Source organism: Ptychodera flava, chromosome 19 (genome assembly GCF_041260155.1).
Source record: "Ptychodera flava strain L36383 chromosome 19, AS_Pfla_20210202, whole genome shotgun sequence".
NCBI lineage: Eukaryota > Metazoa > Hemichordata > Enteropneusta > Ptychoderidae > Ptychodera > Ptychodera flava.
The window spans coordinates 21,591,642-21,611,639 of NC_091946.1; the positions used below are offsets into that span (position 1 = coordinate 21,591,642).

At 38.7% G+C, this 19,998-nt stretch overlaps 1 protein-coding gene across 1 annotated transcript in view; it reads right to left on the reverse strand.

Annotated features, from left to right (window-relative positions):
* Positions 1 to 18,034, reverse strand: part of LOC139118892 (E3 SUMO-protein ligase RanBP2-like) — a 49,277-nt gene extending 31,243 nt beyond the window's left edge. Inside the window, exons 1-11 of the mRNA XM_070682450.1 lie at positions 17,856 to 18,034; positions 12,493 to 12,718; positions 11,664 to 11,770; positions 10,845 to 10,910; positions 10,176 to 10,337; positions 5,119 to 5,264; positions 4,534 to 4,678; positions 3,833 to 4,007; positions 2,856 to 2,935; positions 2,462 to 2,600; positions 1,538 to 1,725 (exon numbers count right to left, since the gene is read on the reverse strand). Coding sequence (XP_070538551.1) covers positions 1,538 to 1,725; positions 2,462 to 2,600; positions 2,856 to 2,935; positions 3,833 to 4,007; positions 4,534 to 4,678; positions 5,119 to 5,264; positions 10,176 to 10,337; positions 10,845 to 10,910; positions 11,664 to 11,770; positions 12,493 to 12,718; positions 17,856 to 17,927 — 1,506 coding nt within the window. The 5' untranslated portion in view covers positions 17,928 to 18,034. The remainder of the gene's footprint in view (positions 1 to 1,537; positions 1,726 to 2,461; positions 2,601 to 2,855; positions 2,936 to 3,832; positions 4,008 to 4,533; positions 4,679 to 5,118; positions 5,265 to 10,175; positions 10,338 to 10,844; positions 10,911 to 11,663; positions 11,771 to 12,492; positions 12,719 to 17,855) is intronic.
* Between the last annotated feature and the right edge of the window lie 1,964 nt (positions 18,035 to 19,998).

Here is a 19,998-nt window from a genome sequence, read left to right on the forward strand (position 1 = left end):
CACGGCCCCTAGCGATATCGATCGACTTGAGTTGAATATTGACATCGTGATCGACCATGGATAGATTGACGTGGCGTTTCGAAAGTATGAAAAATGAGACTCAGTAACTTGTGGTCGCTTTAGATTTGATCAAAAACCTACCAAACCCATCAGACTAGGCCCTACTCTTACGCAGAAAACCAAAGCTCTCAAGCGTCGACTTTCTTTTCCGCGTTTGAGCGAAACAAAAGTCGGCTTCATTCGGATATGGTCGGCTATTCGCGGGCATAACGTAATTGTGTGTTAGTCCAATTTTCGGCTATACCCGATGTGAACGTCGGAATAATTCGGGCTGTGATCGGGCGAGCGAGGTTGACCTCGAGAGCGATTCCCAGTGTACAGTACAACACGTTCGCTGATCGCGGTACTACATAGCAACAAGTTCACCGCGTAAATTGCTAGACTACATATAGCCACATCGGCACTACTGAAATATTACCTGCGGCTTGAGAGACCACCAAAAAAATCTAATTATTGTTATCAAAATCAGAATTTCCGGGCCAGAGAGCGAAACAGTGCTGAAAAGTAGCCGACCAAAATACGAAAGTAGCCGGTCAATTTGGCCGGCATCCGGCTAAAAATGAACACGCTGCAGCGCTTTGCATTTCAACATGTTTGTAGGGTTGGTGTGCAGCGTCTCTGAAGCTATCATCCAATTGGGTGGCTGAATCTTACAGTTATAATTAAATAATACAAATAGACTCCCTAAGTTGCTCTGAATAGTGACAATCGACCAATCAGATTTAAGCTTCCGAGCACGCTGCATATCAGCAGGGTTTGTACTATGGAGAGGACAAGAAAATGTACTTTTTATCTGTTACAAAAACTTACCATATTTTCAAACATTACTATTTTGGTCCCTTTTAAAATATTTCAAAAGGGAAAACTTTAACAGTCCTAACTGACAAGATAGTTTGTCAAAATATGAACCGTACTGTCAGTTCCAAAGCTTATTTCAGCATCTTTCGATCTGATATCAAAACCAAGTAACAAATACTATGGACCAAATAACAAAAAAACACCATCTGTGTACTACTTTACATGCACAAAGTGAATGTATGTGTAATGATATATACTTAAGCAATATACCCAGCAATGGTATACCATGATATTTTGACAAGTTCACGGAATATGTGCATGAACGATAGCACGAGCATATATGGATTGAACTGGTCATAATCAAGTGGTATACCTGCTGATGAGGTGGTTTATTGCCATTATATCATAATATTAAATTAAAATTCTGGCTTGAAACGTCAAAAAGGGAATTTTTCTCTGGCTGAGAGCTTGTGCCTGTTCAAACCGTGCTATTTTGTGAATATAACACGGTTATTTTCACTTCTCAACCGATCAGATCACAGTATATGCACCATCAATATACTGGTATCATAATGATATAATGTTGACTGATATATTCAATATATTTTTCAACCCAATGTGAAGTTGTTTCTGCCGTACACACTACAACTAAATGAACTGCAAGCACACATAAACTGACCTGCATATCCAGTTGGCATACGGTTTCCACAGCTGTGGTCTGTAGGTTAGGCACGGTGTAGTGAAGACTCTCAAAGGCTTGGGCCAGCAGAAAGCTAACGTCTGGTTGTACTTCAGTGCCAGACTGATACCACTGCAGTGCCAACCAAATGATGTTGTGCAGGTTGTGTGGATTTTCAGCTAAGACTCCTGATATAAGAGAGATTTTACGTGAGTGGGGATGTCAGGAAAAAAGACTGCTGTGAACATTCAGTACAAGGCACAGTATTGCAGTTTTCTTAATTGAAATCTCTGCACAGGGTACACTATTGAAGTTTTCTTAATTGAATCTCCTCTGTACAGAAAAATTAGTGTTTGGAAAGGTGAACTGATAACAAAGTTTTAGGTACAACAGAAAGATTGAACAGATACAAGAATTTGAATACAGAGGCGATTTTCAATCCCTGGTTCTCCCATTACTGGTTGTTGACATTGACTGTTCATGTGATTTTAGTCCTTTGCTCTCCTTTGAAAGTTGTGCACAGTTAGTTGATTTCCTCAGGGATAAGGCTGATAAAAAACCTGCCCCTTTACAGCCTCATTTGTTGCATTTTTTTTCAACTTTCTTCAACAACATGGTCGAAACTCAAAAGCAACTTATGTAAAATTGCTTACCAAAGTGTGCCCACAGAACATTTTTCAAACGTTAACAATTAATGCATGACTTATATGTACGACTTACATTTTAAGAAAAAAGCAATTATCGACTTGTAAGTCATAGATGGTTACCACAAATTGATATTTTCCTAATGCCTGTTGAAAACCACTATTACCAAGACAATTTTTCTCCCTTCATAGTTAACATGCAATACACTGAAAATACACCTGCTACAATTAGCCATCAGCCTCAACAAGGACACGGATATGAATACAAACTATACCATACCTTCATCATATACCATCAAATCATCTTCATATGGCAGATTGTTTGTGTTTGCATGGTAGAAAGTCTTATCTTGGTAAAAGTACGACTTGGATGTTGGGTAATTGTAGCTGAACATTTTGTAGAATATTTCTTCTTGCCCCTATATAAGAGAAAGAGTCGCTAAGAGTATGAAAGAGGTGTAACCAGGATACTAACAGCATTTGTTTTATATGAATCAAATGTTACATTTGTACATGTAAGATCACAACACTTCTTTGAGTCTGCCAATGTTTACCGCCTATGAAGTCTTGTGGCTGATGTAATGAGAAACACTACAAAATTCTCTTGTGCTATACACTCAAAAAGAATATGAACTGATAACCCCGGTTACCGATTTTCCCATGTCAAGACTTACTTGTCGACAGCAAACTTTTTCACACATTTTATCCAGTCCCTTCTCAGCGTACTGGTCACACAGATTGTCCACCAGATGACCTATTCAAAGCACGAGCACAACACAAATCACAAAAATATCAGAAAAAAATCTACATGACATATTAAACAAGGTTTCTATCAAATTTAAGGACTTCTAAGGACTTTTTGAGATTAAAAATACCATTTACCAGACATCATTTTTACAATATATCATTTTTATATCTCATTTTAACTATATATCATGATTGATCATTTTGCATTTGAAAATTATGTATGGATTGTCAATGTTCCAGGACTTTCTGGTATTCAATTTCATTTCCAAGGACTTTCAAGACCACTTTAAAATTCAAAGACTTTTAAGAACTTTTCAGGACCCTGTGCTAAGATCTTCTCTGAACGTATCTGGAGAACAAAGGGCCAAAGTTTTCATGACATCCCCAGTGTTGTTTAACTTGTAGGTGCCTTTCATAATGAGAGGATACTAACCTAACCCCCTAGGATGCTTAATTATCATCAACTCTCAAAACTATTCAGAAGTCATAGCCTCTCACTGTCAACTTCACGATTCTCCAAAAATGCATCTTACCCTCAATACTTCTTCATACTTTTCTAACCCCACTCAATGCAAGGCAATTTGCCATTGTTTTTTGAACAAGGGCTAATATGCTACAATCTATATTTACAAATCACACAACAGGTTGAATGAAATACCAAGGCAGAAATTGCAACTGGTTAGCCTAAAATTGCCTTCTATGCCACAAAATTAAACTCACTAGTTGGTAAGTTAATATTTTCGTATGCACAATCTTATGACGCAAATGTCAAAAACACTCTTCTGAATACCTCCATACAATATGTACATTACTTTTCTCAGTTGTACCATGTACATGCTAAGATAACATGTATTTGCTATTAGGGTCTGGGGAAGTATTCATATCGGTAGGTTTCAGTACTCACCAACTTGACTAAGCCTGCTGCAAGCCAGGTGATACCATCTCAAGGGGTCACGACCTTCAGATCTCCTCACTGCCATAGCAACCCAGGATGTCTGTGTGTCTGGCAAGGGTGTCTGTAAACTTGCCAGGTAACACGCGGTGATCTTTGAGATGGCATCCTGCCAACCTAATGCCCCCTGTGTAGGTTAAAACGATTCCAAAAAATCAAATGCACTTATCACAGAAGGTGAAAGCAAGCTGGTGAATTCATCCAAATAAATAAACCCTACAAAAATCACCAAAGTCTTGTATCAGTGTAAATATGAGATCTTTCTCCAATACTTTCCCTGTAGGTTTGTCAAACTGCACCTCTGCAAGTATATGACAGTACCTTAGTGCGAGTTAAACAAGTTCAACTTTAAATTCACGACTGTAACCAACAAATTCTTTTGAGGGATATACTTGCTGGCCATGTTCCTACATGATAAAATACCACATTCATAAATAATCAAAGACAGAGATTGTATTACTAAACGAATGTCTGTGACACATCACCTTGTTGTACTTCACTTTGGCTGACATTTCATTTACAAAATTTCTTGTCAAATTTTTCAACATGCTAATCAAATTACTTTTCAAAACTACAAGGACGGCCATTTTGTCTTTTTCATTCCATGCATACATCATAACTACAGGTACAATCTTGGAGACATGACTACTTACGGTGACAGCCATTTTGGTAAGAAGTACACCACTCAAGAAATACAGCTGACCTCTCATCTCATTTAGTACAGTGCTCCATTCTGAGTCTGGGGCGCCCTCTGTGATGGGTTCATACTGGTGAGCCCTTAGAAGCCATTCATCCAACCTAAAATTTAACACACATTTGGATTTTGAATTTTTCCAAACAGCATTAAGACTATTCCTCTCACTAACACTGGAAAAAAAAGAATTATTGTAATAACTCTCCTGTAAGAAGTTATCTTAACCTGTTCACCCCAATTCCCTGTAAACAGGTCTACACTCACCATTGATAACAATGGGATTGGACTAAACCATGGTGGTGAAAGGGTTAAAGCCAACAGGAGCAATTGAATTGCTTCTCTGCTACAAAATTTACTAATCAGACAAAGTAAGCTCCTCCTGTGATCAGCTAATGACAAAACAGGAGCTAAAATTCATTTTCATTCCCCCAAAATGGCTGAGTGTTTTTTTACTTGTCATCCTACAAAGGTATGATGTGATGATTAAGTTACCCACCTCCCTTCCTTTAAGGTCAGTAAATATCGTTATGATGGAGTTTGTTACCTGGAAAGACACACAGCACAGTCTGAGTATCTGTCATATTCTTTCAATGCCATATGAGTGACTTGACACAGCGCCTCTAGGAAGTTGATGATAATTTCTTTTGCAGAGCCTCTGGGTCCAGAATTGAGTTTTTGGCGCAAGTATGACTGTACAGGAGAAGAAAGACAGTTATAATAAATTTAACGTTTTGACTGGGCACTCTTTGCTCAAATAGGAATTTGAGATGATTACTTGGTTGGTTTCTCAAAACAACACACTTTGCACTTTTACTGCATTCACTAGGCAAGACTAGTGTCCTTGTCATATGGAAACAAATCTATAACATTAATTCAGAAATGTTGTGAAAAATGTCTAGAAGAATTCTGTAAATCCCTTTTCTTAGATAGAGAACATCAACGGTCATAAACATAAATCCAGTCGAATTCCTGCAGTATTAAATGAGCTTTTTCATGATTTTTTCGACACTTTTGTTGTTTCTTGTTCTACTCCAAAAAGCATGTTGAAACACCAACTATTCAGCTTGTCAACAGAGTATAAATGTAAAAGGCACTGTTACTGTTCACATGTGTTCTCCCTGAATAAGGTAACAGGGGCGTGGCGCCCTCTTGTAAATTCCGAGCGCCCCCTTGCCAGAAATGAAAAAGATTTATCTTTTTGAAACATAAAAACAATAAAATGTACGGGAAAAAAAGTTGACAGTGATTTACAAGCAAAATGCGAGCGTGAGCCTCGATCCTGCAGACTGCAAACGCAATTCTCATCGATCTTGCAAATCTCGCGAGTTTGTGATGTCATCCGAGATCATAAGCCCATGTGCAAGTGCAACTCATCGAAGGCAGCCATATTTGCATGGCTCAGTCCGCAACGTTACGTTAGCCACGGTCACTCCACAGGGACCGTGCATTAGGTAACCAGCTTAGCTGAGTAAACATGGCAAGGAGCTTGAGGGTAACCACAGGCTACCCAGACAGTATTAATAAGCATATATGAGTTTTTCTCACTGTTTTCTCTATCAGTTTCTCTCCTTTTCTTCATCACAGTCCCTCTATGGATATAGGGACTGTGTCTTCATGCTCTGACTGATCGGAGTAAATAAAATAAACGGTTAGGCCTATATAATCTAACCTAGCCTCTTAACCCTTTATTCATTTTACACCCACACCATTACAAGGACGTTTATCTCTCATATACACATCTTGTAATTAATTAGTCAACACAACTAATTATGCTAATCCGTGGACTTATCAGGGATTTTACGGGTTGGTCAACATCTCGAAAGATAGGAAAGGTTACTAAAATTGGAAGGTAAGAAGCTCTCCTGAAATGTTTTCAGAAATTACTAAATTGCGGCCATTCATGACCATTAATCCAAAATTTACTGCAGCCAGTGTATTTCGATGGCCAAGGCGAGCCAGCTACTCTAATTTCAAACGTGTATATGGTCGCGAACAGTGCAAACCCTACCAGTGCCTTGCGTGCAGTTCATGGCATGAGGACGTCCGTAAAGCAGGAAGTCGGAAGTTGAAACCTTTGACCTTTACGTTGTTTATATGTGGGCAAACTTGTAAACATATTTCCCAGGGACAAGTCTGATTTTGACTGGGGTCAAAGTTCGTGTGGTTAAGAGTGGTTCTCTCAATCGGGTGGTGTTGCTAAGGTTTTGTCAGTCATTTAGTTTAGCTGTGCGTTCTCGATAATTTTGCTTTATTTTTTCTCGAAACATGGGAAATTCGTTTAAGTTTTAAGAAACATTAATTTCTCTATGACAGGAATGTTCTAGCTTGTTGTATCCTCGAATTAAATCGGCCGATTTTCTTTGATACATGACAGTTATTTATGTGGTTTGGAGAAATCTTTAGGGCAGCGTCAGATAACAAGTGGAATGAGACAACATTTCGTTCATGGAAGGAAATCATATAAGCAAGTACTTCTTGCGCTGGTGCAAACTCTGCGAAATATTATGATATCAAAGGTGTTAGCAATTATAGTTTACTAGGTTTCCTGTCTAAATTCGCTAAAATCATCAAGAATATCTAAAAACTACTACACGTAATTATGACTACATTTTGTATGTGTAGAGGTGTTGTTTGCCGTTCACGAACGTCTGTTCTGCACGTACACGAAGTCTGGTTATCACGTGACAAAGACGCTTCCCGTACTGATGACGGAACGTAATTACGTGCAACTAAACTTCTCTTTAACGATATATTTACCGGCAGACATGGAGGTAATAGCGAGTGAATAGAAATGACGGTGACTGGTTTAAAAAATTCAAAGTGCTGGTAAAAATTCTCACTTGCTTCTTAACGTAGTGGCCGACATCATCGGTGATGTCAGTTTGTGTTCAGAAGTTGCGAGGTCACCGCTGACGTGACTTTAGTGACGGGCTGCCCCCGGGGCTGCCCTGAGCCTTGCCCATCGCTTGTACGCCAGAAAAAAGAATGGTCTGCAAGTAGTCGTGTCGGAAAAAAAGCTGGAAAAACGGCGATAGTTTGGTAATTTTTGAGCGGCCCCTAATAACCAAGCTGTTGATGAGTGTTGGCAATTGCAATTTGGGTGGAAACGTTTCGAAATATCGACGAACAAAGTTGCGACAAGCGTGCTGTCGGGCAAAACATGCACGTTCCCATGGCTGTGGTGCAAAAACGTAAGAGTCAGAAATCCCGTCCGAAAAATCGACAGCTAGCCTAACAGTACAAAAGAAGTTTTATAGCCCGTCAGCGGCTTCTTTCGGGAAATGTACACGAACAGCATAAGGCGCAATTGAAAATTCCTTAGACTAGTAGTACCATAGAGCTGGGAACTAGCTCCATGTAGGAACCAACTCTCTTTTTTTAGGCGAAAAAAGGCGAGTTTAACTTTTTGACGCCGTAGAGTCATTCTAGTCATGAGCTTGGTTGCTACCGTATATCAGAAAGCAACCGACTTTGACGTCAAAGGCCTGTTGCTGGTACGTAGTTTGAGACAGAAAATAACGATATGTTACCGGCAGACATGGATTTAAAAGCGAGTGCAGAGAAATGACGGTGACTGGTTTAAAATTCACAGTGCTGGCAAAAATTCTCCAGTGCGTGCTGCTGCTAATGTGTCACCATTGTGCCTTGAATCACGACGCGGTTTGTAAATTATACTTGGTATATACACTCCCAGAAAACGAGGTTGACGACCTGAAACATACATCTATATAATTTTGTTGAAAAGCTCATAAAACGGCCCCTCCGGCGAGCTTTTTCTGCTTGGTCGGTCGATACTTTCTGGGTGGCATTTGTTACATGGAGCAGGGCCATGTCTGCTTGGCTATGTTTCAATTTGGCTCTTGGCAACGAAAAGCATGCGCGTTTTCAGCGTTCCTTTCGATCCAACTTCCCGTTTATTTTTGAATAATGAGCAGTGTTTGTTTGCGCATATCATGAATATATAAGCGTCCACTAGGTTTACGGACGTCCTCGGGACACGTTTCCCAAGATCTTCATACCTTCTCATTTTTCATTTACATCTCTATCTTTGCAATGTTGACCAACCCTTGATAAGTCCACGGATTAGCATAATTAGTTGTGTTGACTAATTAATTACAAGATGTGTATATGAGAGATAAACGTCCTTGTAATTGGTGTAAAATGAATAAAGGGTTAAGAGGCTAGGTTAGATTATATAACCGTTTATTTTATTTACTCCGATCAGTCAGAGCATGAAGACACAGTCCCTATATCCATAGAGGGACTGTGATGAAGAAAAGGAGAGAAACTGATAGAGAAAACAGTGAGAAAAACTCATATATGCTTATTAATACTGTCTGGGTAGCCTGTGGGGTAACCAAGGACAGCAGAGTACACTGAAGTTTTATAGGAGGTTAGAATTTCGTTTGTGTATTCCTTCCCAAAGCAAAACAACCTAATAATGTTAGGCTCGGTCGGACGTGTATGAGGATGAGAACACGTGAGTGTTACGGTGATAATTTTGACATCGATGAATAAATGTATGTCTCTAGACTCGCTATGTTTTCGTTTTCAAAAAATGTAATCTTCATTGAAATCCGTGAACTGTAATAAAAGTTATGGAACACTGTTTCAGATCTCTTTTCCTTTGAGTTTTTTATACGAAAAAAAAATGCTCCGCAAGCCTGAGTTTTATGGTCACCGTGATAATTTTGACATCGATGAATAAATGTATGTCTCTCGCTATGTTTTCGTTTTCAAAAAATGTAATCTTCATAAAAAAAAATCAGTGAACTGTAATAAAAGTTATGAAACCCTGTCTCAGATCTCCTTTCCTTAAGAGTTTTTATACGAAAAAAATCTGAAAAAATACTCCCCAAGTGCCACCAAATAACACCATTTTAATCTGTTTTTCAAAAGCTCCAAGGGCAGGAGGGGGGACACCCCCCTCCTGACCTCCCCCCGCGACCGCTAAAGCGGTCGCTTGTGGTGCTTCGCACCACGTCTTCGCCCTCTTCTGAAAACATCCTGGGGAGAACACTGGTTCACATGTGAATTCATTAATCAATTAAGCTGCAGTCTGCACTTGAACAGGCCGAGTTGACACGCTAAAATACTGTGCATCTCAAAATGCTTCGGCGAGTAGAACATGAAATTGTAATTGATATTAAAAACGAAAATAGTGAAAAAAAGAATTCAAATTTACAGGTACTGGCCCTTAAACAACACCTTTACCCCAGCTAAATTTACAAGAGGAAAATTCGATACAAGATTCAAGTAGTTTCATTGCATCTAAAATTCAAATGATGATATCCATGGAGGTATGTGTTAAAATAGGTACATGAGTATCACATTAGGTGTACCATGTAAGGGAATATTTCTCAATATCCCTTTCAGCATCTGGTAATCCAGGATGTAATGGAGAGATTTACAGCCGGTGAGGGTGCAAAGCATTGACAATAATTGATTACATTAATCAAACGGCACAGGATCAAAGTTGGAGTTTCCAGCCATACAAATATACTGGTAACTGATCACAATTCCTGGTCAACTTATAAACTTGACCATTGGCTTACACATGTAGGCACAGAATGCCAATTAACATTAAAGCTCTTTACGTACATGTATGATATCAGCCACACACACATGCCAATCTAGTTGCTCAGAAAACGCTTTACTCTTTTCCCACTGTGTGCAGAACTGATAGGCATCTGGGAGACGCTTCTTTTCCTTGTACATCTTTGCCAGCTTGATGTTCAATTCCAGGTTGTAAGGTGAGTTTTTCTATTGGGGTGAAACAACAAAACAAAGTCTTTCATTCATTCATTTGTGTCTTGAAGACATCACTTGATACATATAAAATAAGGGTCATATTTTCTTCTATTCTAGATGTTTGAATCTGGGCTTGAAAGAATTTTGTCATTGAGTCATTCGAAACTGATTTGTGGTGATTTCACTAGCTACTACTCAAGTTGGGTTTTCTTGACTTAGAAAAGCAATGTTGTGCATGTACAGAAGATGAAACTCTCGTACATATCATCAAATTATCATGTGCAAGCCTAGCTGAGCCAACATTACACATGAAAGGTAATAATTACTGAAATTACTATAACAAGAATGACAGGCATAGAACTGCATACTATTATAATGACAGATCATAAACAGTGGTTTTGCTAAGGTTCGGAATATAAAAACATGGTACCATTTCTAAAGTCATGACATGCATGCCTTACATGCAACCAATTATTTTCTCTTCCCACATAAAATAAAGAAATTGAAGATGTGTCCTACCATTTCTTGAATAAAAAATTCTTCAAGCTGCTTGTCATCTGCTCCTGTTGTTCTTAAAATGTGTTCCTGAAAGTATAAAAAATCATTTAAGACTCTAGACACAAACTATCACTTAAACACTCCCTTTTCTTGCCTTCACGATATTTTTAAAGCACTCTGTATTATTGTATTAACAACTGTTTGGTACCTGTGTATGTTTTTGATGTAATATTAATCTTTACTTCACCAGAAAGAAATCAATACAATACAACGCTACAGTAGACCACAGAAGAAAATCAAATCCATCGATAAGAGAAGTGTACAAATATAAAAATAAATCCTGGTGAGGACCTGGAAGGTACATCTGAACTAAGTCTGGTGATGACAAGTTACGTAATTATACTTGGTATTTTCATGGTCTTTTACGCCGATGAAAACGAGTCCTCGTTGACAGTGTTTTCATGAAACCTCCCATCTGTTTTGAATTTCCTATGACATTATAAGTGTTAATCAAAAGCATTATCAAATACTGTTTAAATAGAACTATATTTATAGTTTTCACAAACTAATGTAGTCCCTGGTGGTTAAGTAAATTAGAATAACAAGCTAAGAACAAAAAAATAAGGTTATAACATTATACAACATTATAGGATAAAAATATGAATCAATCCTGAAAAATCCCACATCAAGATCAAGAGATGGAGACAGAGAGAGAGAGACAGAGAGAGAGAGAGAGAGAGAGAGAGAGAGAGAGAGAGAGAGAGAGACAGACAGACAGACAGACAGACAGGAGGGAGGGAGGGAGGGAGGGAGACTTCAACTGCAAAATTGTGGACTCACCCTAAGTTTGAAGACTGTTTTGTGACCAGGGAAATGCTGCTCAGCTTTGTCTGCCCAGTAACGAGCCCTCTGAGGTTCCTTGTTAACCTTGCAATAAAGATCTGCAACTAAAATATGAAGGACAGAGCAAATCTAAGGACTGTCTACATAAACACATAATGACATTCAAACCCTGAATACCATACCAAATGTAATGCCAATTTCATTACAAAAAGAAGCGAAAACAACCTTGACAAACCAACTGCGACGTTGTTGGTTGCACTAAAATCTTTTCAGCATTAATGAGCTCTTCAAATTCATGCATTCATGGAATTCAAAATCTTGCTCAGTCTGTCAGGAGCTCACTGTTGCATTCTAATAACCCAAATTGCAGATAACACCCTCTCACTGTCACTTGTCAAGTTGTGACGTCACCTTGTTTGAGCCAGTGCCATGTGACAGGACTTTGACGAAACCAGTCTTATTTGCTATCATCATGAATAAAGCATTTTCACGCAGCTTGGACAGATTGAACGTGTGGCATCTTACAAACACATGTACATCTGGCAAGCATCTTTCAACCTGTCACCATACTTAGGGAATTATCTGAGACATTCAATAGTTAATATTACATACTGTATACGGCCAAAGAAGTAGATTTGCACTCAGCTATGCTACAAACCGGACACAAACGAAGCGGTTCTGAACCACATTGCAGTCAGTATATGTTTAAAGGTCACCACCTTATAATTCGAAGTCTATCAAACACAATCGACTGGATTTTGTTTCACTGGCACACTATGGTACATATACATAGACTCTGAAATAACTACCGCCTCTATATGCTTACCTTGCAAGATTAAATCTTTCTGTGTATTGTTGAGTTCAAGTGATCTTTTGTATGCTGCTATCGCTTGCTCGTACTCGTTCTTTCGTTCATGTAATTTACCCAGTAAACGATGTGCTTTGTAGTCAGACTCCATCACACCGATGTACACATTAAGATATTTCTGGGCACTGTCATAGTCTTTAGCTTCATAGTACATGCGTGCATAGGAATATCCTTTCAAGTTCATCTGTGAATGCCAAATGATCATAATGTGATTACTTAGTGATGGTTTAAAAAAATTAATCCTCTTTCTCCCAATGACAGTCTACTATATAATTTACCAAGTCTGACTTGGTTGCAACATGTCATGGGTTGCCCAGTTGGTATGCTTGACATAGTAAAGCAAAGTAGTTGCCTCCTGTACTGTTTACTGTGTTTGATAGCATTTTATAGTATTGGGTTACTACTGAAAAAGGACTTGGGATATAAGAGTAACTGGTGCCTGGGGAATTAATATTCAGTTTTAACTAGATGTAGATACTGCTCGGTAAGTTCATGATAGCTTACAACTAATTCCCACTGGGAGAAAGAGGGGTAATCTCCTCAAAATATTTGCAACACAGCATACATAACATACATGTACTCTGTGTTTCTGTCAAAGGCTGGTACCCTAGGTACAGTGTTCTCCAAAGGAATTTCTGACAGCATGGGGCTTATTTGCATAACAATATACTTCATTGTTATGTAAATAAATTTCGATTGTTTTATCAAAATTAAAGAGTTATGACCACTATGATTTTTATTACTCATGGGAGAACACTGCTGATAAATTTTATAGGGGTTTCCCTTAGATAATCAAGACTAAAATTGCATAAGAGGACAAAATATACAGTAGCACTCCCACACTATATATTTCTACCTACTGCACCTTCCAAAATCTTTGAAATAACACTGCTACACAATTTAAAGATTTGAAAAAAGTGAAGCAAAACAAAGTAAAGCATGCACATACATGTACACAATACAATAAAACAATTATCAGCCAATAAATGCAGTGAGATAATTATTCAATGATTGTGCTTTCAGATTAAATTTAACAAAGTGACAAGCTGGAAGGAATGCATGTTATTGTGGAAGATTTTTCTACTGTATGGAATAATCTGCAACACTAAAAGGACACGTTGTTCAAGTGTGTCGGATGATAAAATGATGATAAAGCTGAAGAGAGCTACTGTGCAAGATGTTCACAGTTAAAGGAGTCAACCTGAAGAAGAGAAACTTGGAAAAGTTTAAATTGTGGAAAATTGACTTCACACCAGCTCAAATACATACCAAAATATAAGATAATATCACCCTACATTAGAAAGTCAGTTCACCGGCATACAAATTAACCACTTGTTCATGTTCATTAATAAAATAGCACTCTTCAAAAAGACACAATTGTACTTGTGTTGCTTTCATTCTGAGTCACTGACAATTTTCAATCACTTAGATTCCTTATTAATGTTCTTGTGATAAAGTTTTCTTGGAAATTACAGACTACAAACGAGCGCTTCTTCAGAATTAATTGTCTAGGCTACAGAGGCTTGACAAAATTCATGATGAGGAAAATTGTTCTCATCTTACTTTTGAGATACACCTCACAGAGTTTGACATTTACACAGCTGTCATTGCTTCTTGAAAATTCTGAAGAATTAGAGAGACAATTAAGACAGAAGCACTGTCATTTCCTTTCAGTGGTGACTGCTACAATGTTCCTCTTACAATGATTTTCAGATGGATGAAATAAACTGAGGGTTACTGACCAAGCAATGAAGATTCACAATGCCACATGTACATTTATCAAGCACTGAAAATTGCTCACTCAGCATTATTCTCACAGGTTCCTTTCAAATATAAAAGGTTTGCTTTTCTAAGGTTTACCTGATCATTAAGTATGTATATTTATATATAATCCCATGGTATTTTTCTCTGTTTGACGTCATCGTATACGAGTGTTTTTTGCGGAGCCGTACAACTTCGAGCCGAAGGCGAGAAGTTGTGCGGCTCCGCGAAAAACACGAGTATACGATGACGTCAAACAGAGAAAAATACCATGGGATTATATATTTATCACATGAACAGTCTTCTTATTTTTCTTTTGATGTGAATGGATCAAAATTATCGTAACAAATTGCACGAATTTCGTCGCGATTTGTGTTTTACTTATGCGGATTACTTTCATTTAAAGAGTAAAGCGGCCCGTCACCCAGGAGATACTTTCATTCATAAATCCCATCAAGCTGAAATTTGCTACATTAAATGGTATCTCCACCAACCAGACATACGGATTCTGTCACGTGAACCTGTCAATCATTGTCTCGCGCTGTACCGATGCCAAGGCAAGTCGGCCATCGGTACGGTGGACATAACTTTCATCGTGCTAGCGACGGATAGCCATAGTATTCAGAGTTATTCAGAATATTTACAATATGTTTATGAAGTAAATGCAACGACACGATCGAAACAGTAATTCTCATTCTCAGAGATTCTGTGGCTTTTCAAAATATCACACAAGTTTACGACCGTAGCGAGCGCGAAAGATTCTGTTCGATGACACATAGAGTGTACCTCATTGCATGTTTATGCCCACAACGCTGCCGTCACCGCGCCGGTCTCTGCCATGCCGGTGTCAACTCGTTGATCCCGATCGTCAATGTTTGACTTTGATGTTTGCAGTGACATATATCTCACCCGTAGATACATCCTAATTTTACTTGACGGAAACTCTGTTTTGAGTGTTGTCTGAGTCAACTTTCGAAGTACATCGGATTCCACAGCGCTGCAATGCATATATAGGCCTACAGCTCAACAGTTGATGTCTTCGCTGGCGCTACAGCCTTACGCCGCGCTACAGGTTTGATTCCGAGCAAGAATTTACGGAATTCTTTGTATGATGAAGGAAATTTATCGTTGTTAGTCGAATGACTTTATGCTTGTGCCTGTATGTCGCTTTCCGAAGATTATACTGTACTCATTTATTCAGTTGAACTTCCGTTGAGGTGAAGATTTCAGGTTTATCGCCAACCGGGATCGCCAGGTACGACGTCCACATTGAGCCTTACGAGGCGACTCGACTGGATCGGCGGTATCCCTATTCGATTCTCGGGAACAGCTATAGTTTTAGCGACTCGAAATTTCGCTGGACATGCTTTCTATATTTCCATGTGTGGATTTATCGAGTCACCTTTTTTGAAAAAGTGTCATGAGAGCACGGCATCGATCACGACAAATCGGTCTATGTTCATGTCGCGACCCGCATGTATGAACGGTACCATGCAAGAAAAAAGTTCCGGTTGATGACGTACAACAGGGGTAATTCGGATTTCTTATCCGTCCTGTTCTACGTCACACAGGTGGGAATTCGGGCCAGTTCATGTGATAAAAATTTAATATCTCAATCCTCCAAACATTAGCAGTACATTCCATAGGGTTCTGAGGTTTTTATACAGTTACTTGGGCTTTAACCCTTTCACCACCATGGTTTGTCCTAAATCCATTGTTTTCTTTGGTAAAATTGGACCTGTACACAGGGAACTGGGGTGAAAGAGTTAAGGTAGAACGCGTCTCAGGGACAGATATTCAGACTCTCAAACTTTTACAATTCTCTTCTGATATACCACTTATTGGGGTTCATTTTAAAGCTCTTGGTGTAAGAAAACTTTTCATCGGCTTAGTTTTTCGAAATTCGAAATTTTTTATTTTTCTCCATAGAGTTAACACAGGGATGGCGGCCATTTTGAATTTCTAAAATCGGTAAATCTTGGGTAATTTGTTTCTCTAGTACCAAAATTTGCACAGTGACCCCCTATTTTTATTCTTGATTTTGAAAGAGAATGATTGAAAGATTCCTTAAGGAAAGTTAGAGCAAAAGTTTAAGTCTTTCACTTTCGAGGTGCATACCACCTTAAGGTACATGTAGTTTGCGCCTTGAAAGTGAACTTGTGCTCAAACTTTTCTTAAGGAATCTCTCAACCGTTCTCTTTCAAAATCAAGAATAAAAATCAGGGGTCAACATGCACATTTTTGTACTGGAGAAATAAATTACCCAAGATTTACTGATATTTGAAATTCAAAATGGCCACCATCTCTGTGTAAACTCTATGGAGACAATATAAGATTTCGCTATTCGAAAAACTAAGCTGGTGAAAGTTTTTCTTTCTCCAAGAGCTTAAAATGAGCCCCCACAAGGGGTGGATCAGAAGAGAATTGTAAAAGTTTGAGAGTCCAAATGTCTGTCCTTGAGGCACGATCTACCTTAATGAATTTGACAGATAATGTGTACGATCTAGTTTCCTCAGACTTTTCACAGTCATATGAGCTTTTCTTTGTCAAATGAGTATAGCATACAATTATCATTTTCACTGACCAGTAATATTTCCGAAACCTGTTTTGAGACTGGCAGTGCCTATGGTAGATCATCAGTATATCACAACATAACTGAAATCTCGAGATAATTTTGAGTGGCCTTGAAGTTAAAGAGGCAGATCATTTATCAGCTTCATCTAAAAGCAAATTGGCCAACATGATAAAACATTCAAAAGAAAACAATGGACAAACAAAATAGATACTGGACATCAACAACAACTAATGCGAGAACCATGGATTGAGAACTGCCCCTTTAAGTTGTTCTGAGCTTTTCTAAGGGGTCTGACACAGTGCCAGTTCAAGGTTGTTAAGGGTGGTTTTGGAGCATGGCGTTAGTATTATTTTGTCGAATCAACTGACGAACCTTACCACTGAGTACCTGCGTGTTGATTATGAATCTCTAACATCGCATAAGGCTTAACAAAATCAAATAGACGAACGTGAAAGGAAAACGAAACTATAATTGAAATGTGCGCTAGCATGCTCTACACACTGCACAGGGAAAACTGGAGCCACGTTATGTTGACACCGAAGGCCAAAATACATTCGTCGACCAAAGATTAACCTTTCCCAAACATTTCAAGTAATAGAGAAAACATAAAAAACTCGCTTCGTCAGCATACTGTGACAGCACAGCATTACTCAGCCTGCTGATTCAGTGACTGTTGTTTTGAATCAGAGTCAGGATTTGAAATGATGGAAAGGACTGACGTTTCGAGCGTGTAGGGGATGTATGGACGACAGTTTAAGTACAAAACTGCGAAATTTCTATTAATAGGACACATAGTAATAAAAAGCACATCGATACTGAAATCCAGACCGTTCAGCCTTTAAAATAAGGGTGATAATTGGGTTTTGATATTCAATTGCGCACGTTACATTATGTCGCCATTTTGATTTCAAGCTTTGTGCATTACCAGTACGGCAGTATGGCGGAAGTAGAACACCGGCGCGCCAAAAAAAAACGTCGTACGTACCTCATGTGGGTTGCTGATATTCCGGGCAGCCGACAAAACGTGTCTATCCACCTCTTGCTTGCTCCGAATCATTTTGAATGCAATATTCACAAAATATGAATTCCAAAACAACGTGTGAATGACCTGCACATGCCTTCACGCGCCGGTTTTCTCAATCAAATCGACAAGATTTGGCCCACCTAAGTTGATGAAGGGAATTTATCGATGTTGTATGGCTGCACTTTGCTTACGAAATGGCAGCGCCGTTGGCTCTATAATCATGACAATTGGCATGGACAACTATTAAAACGGAATGATTTGATGATTACATTTATCCGTGACCGTTATGTACCAATCGTATGTCGGTTATTGACCCACTCATTTTAAAGAGTGGCATTTAGCCTAATGGTTTTGACTGCGATGTCTTCGCTAAAGGGACTCAAGCTGTACATTGTGAGTTTGAATCCGATACGATGCTGAAGTTATTTTCGTATTCGTTTTCGTATTCGTTTTCGTATTCGTATTCGTATTCGTATTGGAGTCACTGACAGAAATGTTATTTTTAGTCCAGGTTTCAGGTATGAAACGTGCAATATACGATATTTACTGAGGTTTAAATGTTGTGATAATTTGATTCGTAATTTCATCTACCAAATTTGTTAAATTTACATAAATTTGCATTTGTAGATTTTAAAGAATTTTGTTCCCTTCATTTTATTTGAAAAAAAATACTTAAAATCGGTTGGGATCTGGTAAGGCAGCATCTTCGCTTGCCAATGTCTCTTGACCGGGCAGCTGGATGCACCCCGAAATCAGGTGGTCAATGCCAAGTAATGGGACTCGTGAGAGCGGATTCAAAGGAGCTGCCCTGGACTGTACCATTGTTTTGCGGGGAGGGCAGTTTTTTGTGAGGCGCTGCAAAACGGGTGACTGTTGAAAGCTATGATGAACGGGGGACTTGTCTAGGACAACCATCTGAATAAAAAAAATGTGAAAATTGTTATATCCGGTCATCCTTTTGGACTCACTTTAGAATGATCGTATCCCTTTACAATTTGTATTTCAGTATTTTACTTGATTTTGATATGGCTCTACGTAGACCTGAAATAAATTATAATAACAATACAATACAATACTTTACAAAACTCAGGGAGTGCGGTAGGCAAAAATTACAAAATTGCAAGTTACGACTAAGTTGTACGTGCTGCTACAGGGGAGAAAGTAACATAAATCAATGACAATAGGTAGTTTATCTTTCAGAGTAAAGATGTGAGCAATATTATACATAAAACCGGACCGACCGATAATTCATGTATTAGGCCTACATTCAATCAGGGCTCAAAGTAGCGACCATTTTCAGTAGCATAGGCGACCAATTAAATTTTATGAGATTGCGACTGAATTTTTTTCAAGACATTTCTCCATACCGTATACGTGATCAAATACAACATATATTCGCTCAGTGTTCACGGAGCATTGTCCTGAAAGGCCACGACCCCAAAATACGCATTGAATAAGCATAGCCGTTGAGCGGAGTTACTCAAAGGTTTGAGCGCCTTCTCTCCTCTGCACAGCGCTGCCAATGTGTCTGCTGATGTTATCTTGAATGATCTGTCAAAATATCCCATGAATTAATGATAAATTTTACTACAATCCAATCAAGTATCAGAAGCAGTTTAGTGCTGTCACATCATTTCAAATGAACCAATCATAATTCCAGCATAAAATGTCATCAAAATATAGCTGACAAGGGAAAACAAGCAACCAGTAACTGCAACATGTTTCATGCGTTCACGTGCGTAATGAATATTTGCGTTAGTGGCATGTGACCGGCTAGACCATTTCCGGAAATCGTCCTTTGGAAAGCAGATCAAAGCATCGATTTCATCAAGCTTGGACTGGATTATCCTGTTTCATAAAGGTTTTTGTTTTCAGCTAGATCTAAATAGCAAGCAACTTGTTGTTGAAATATCATGGCAAATCTGCCAGGTAGCGACTGCAATTATGTAGAACCATGGACATGATGGAGGTAGTAGAGAACAGACCATGGATGGGACTGTGGCGATGACCTCAATGACCCGAGCGAGTTCGATACACGCCACAAGTACCGCTGCGATATCACAGCTAGGATTAAATGCGCATATACGTTTGAGTTTTGTTCTCT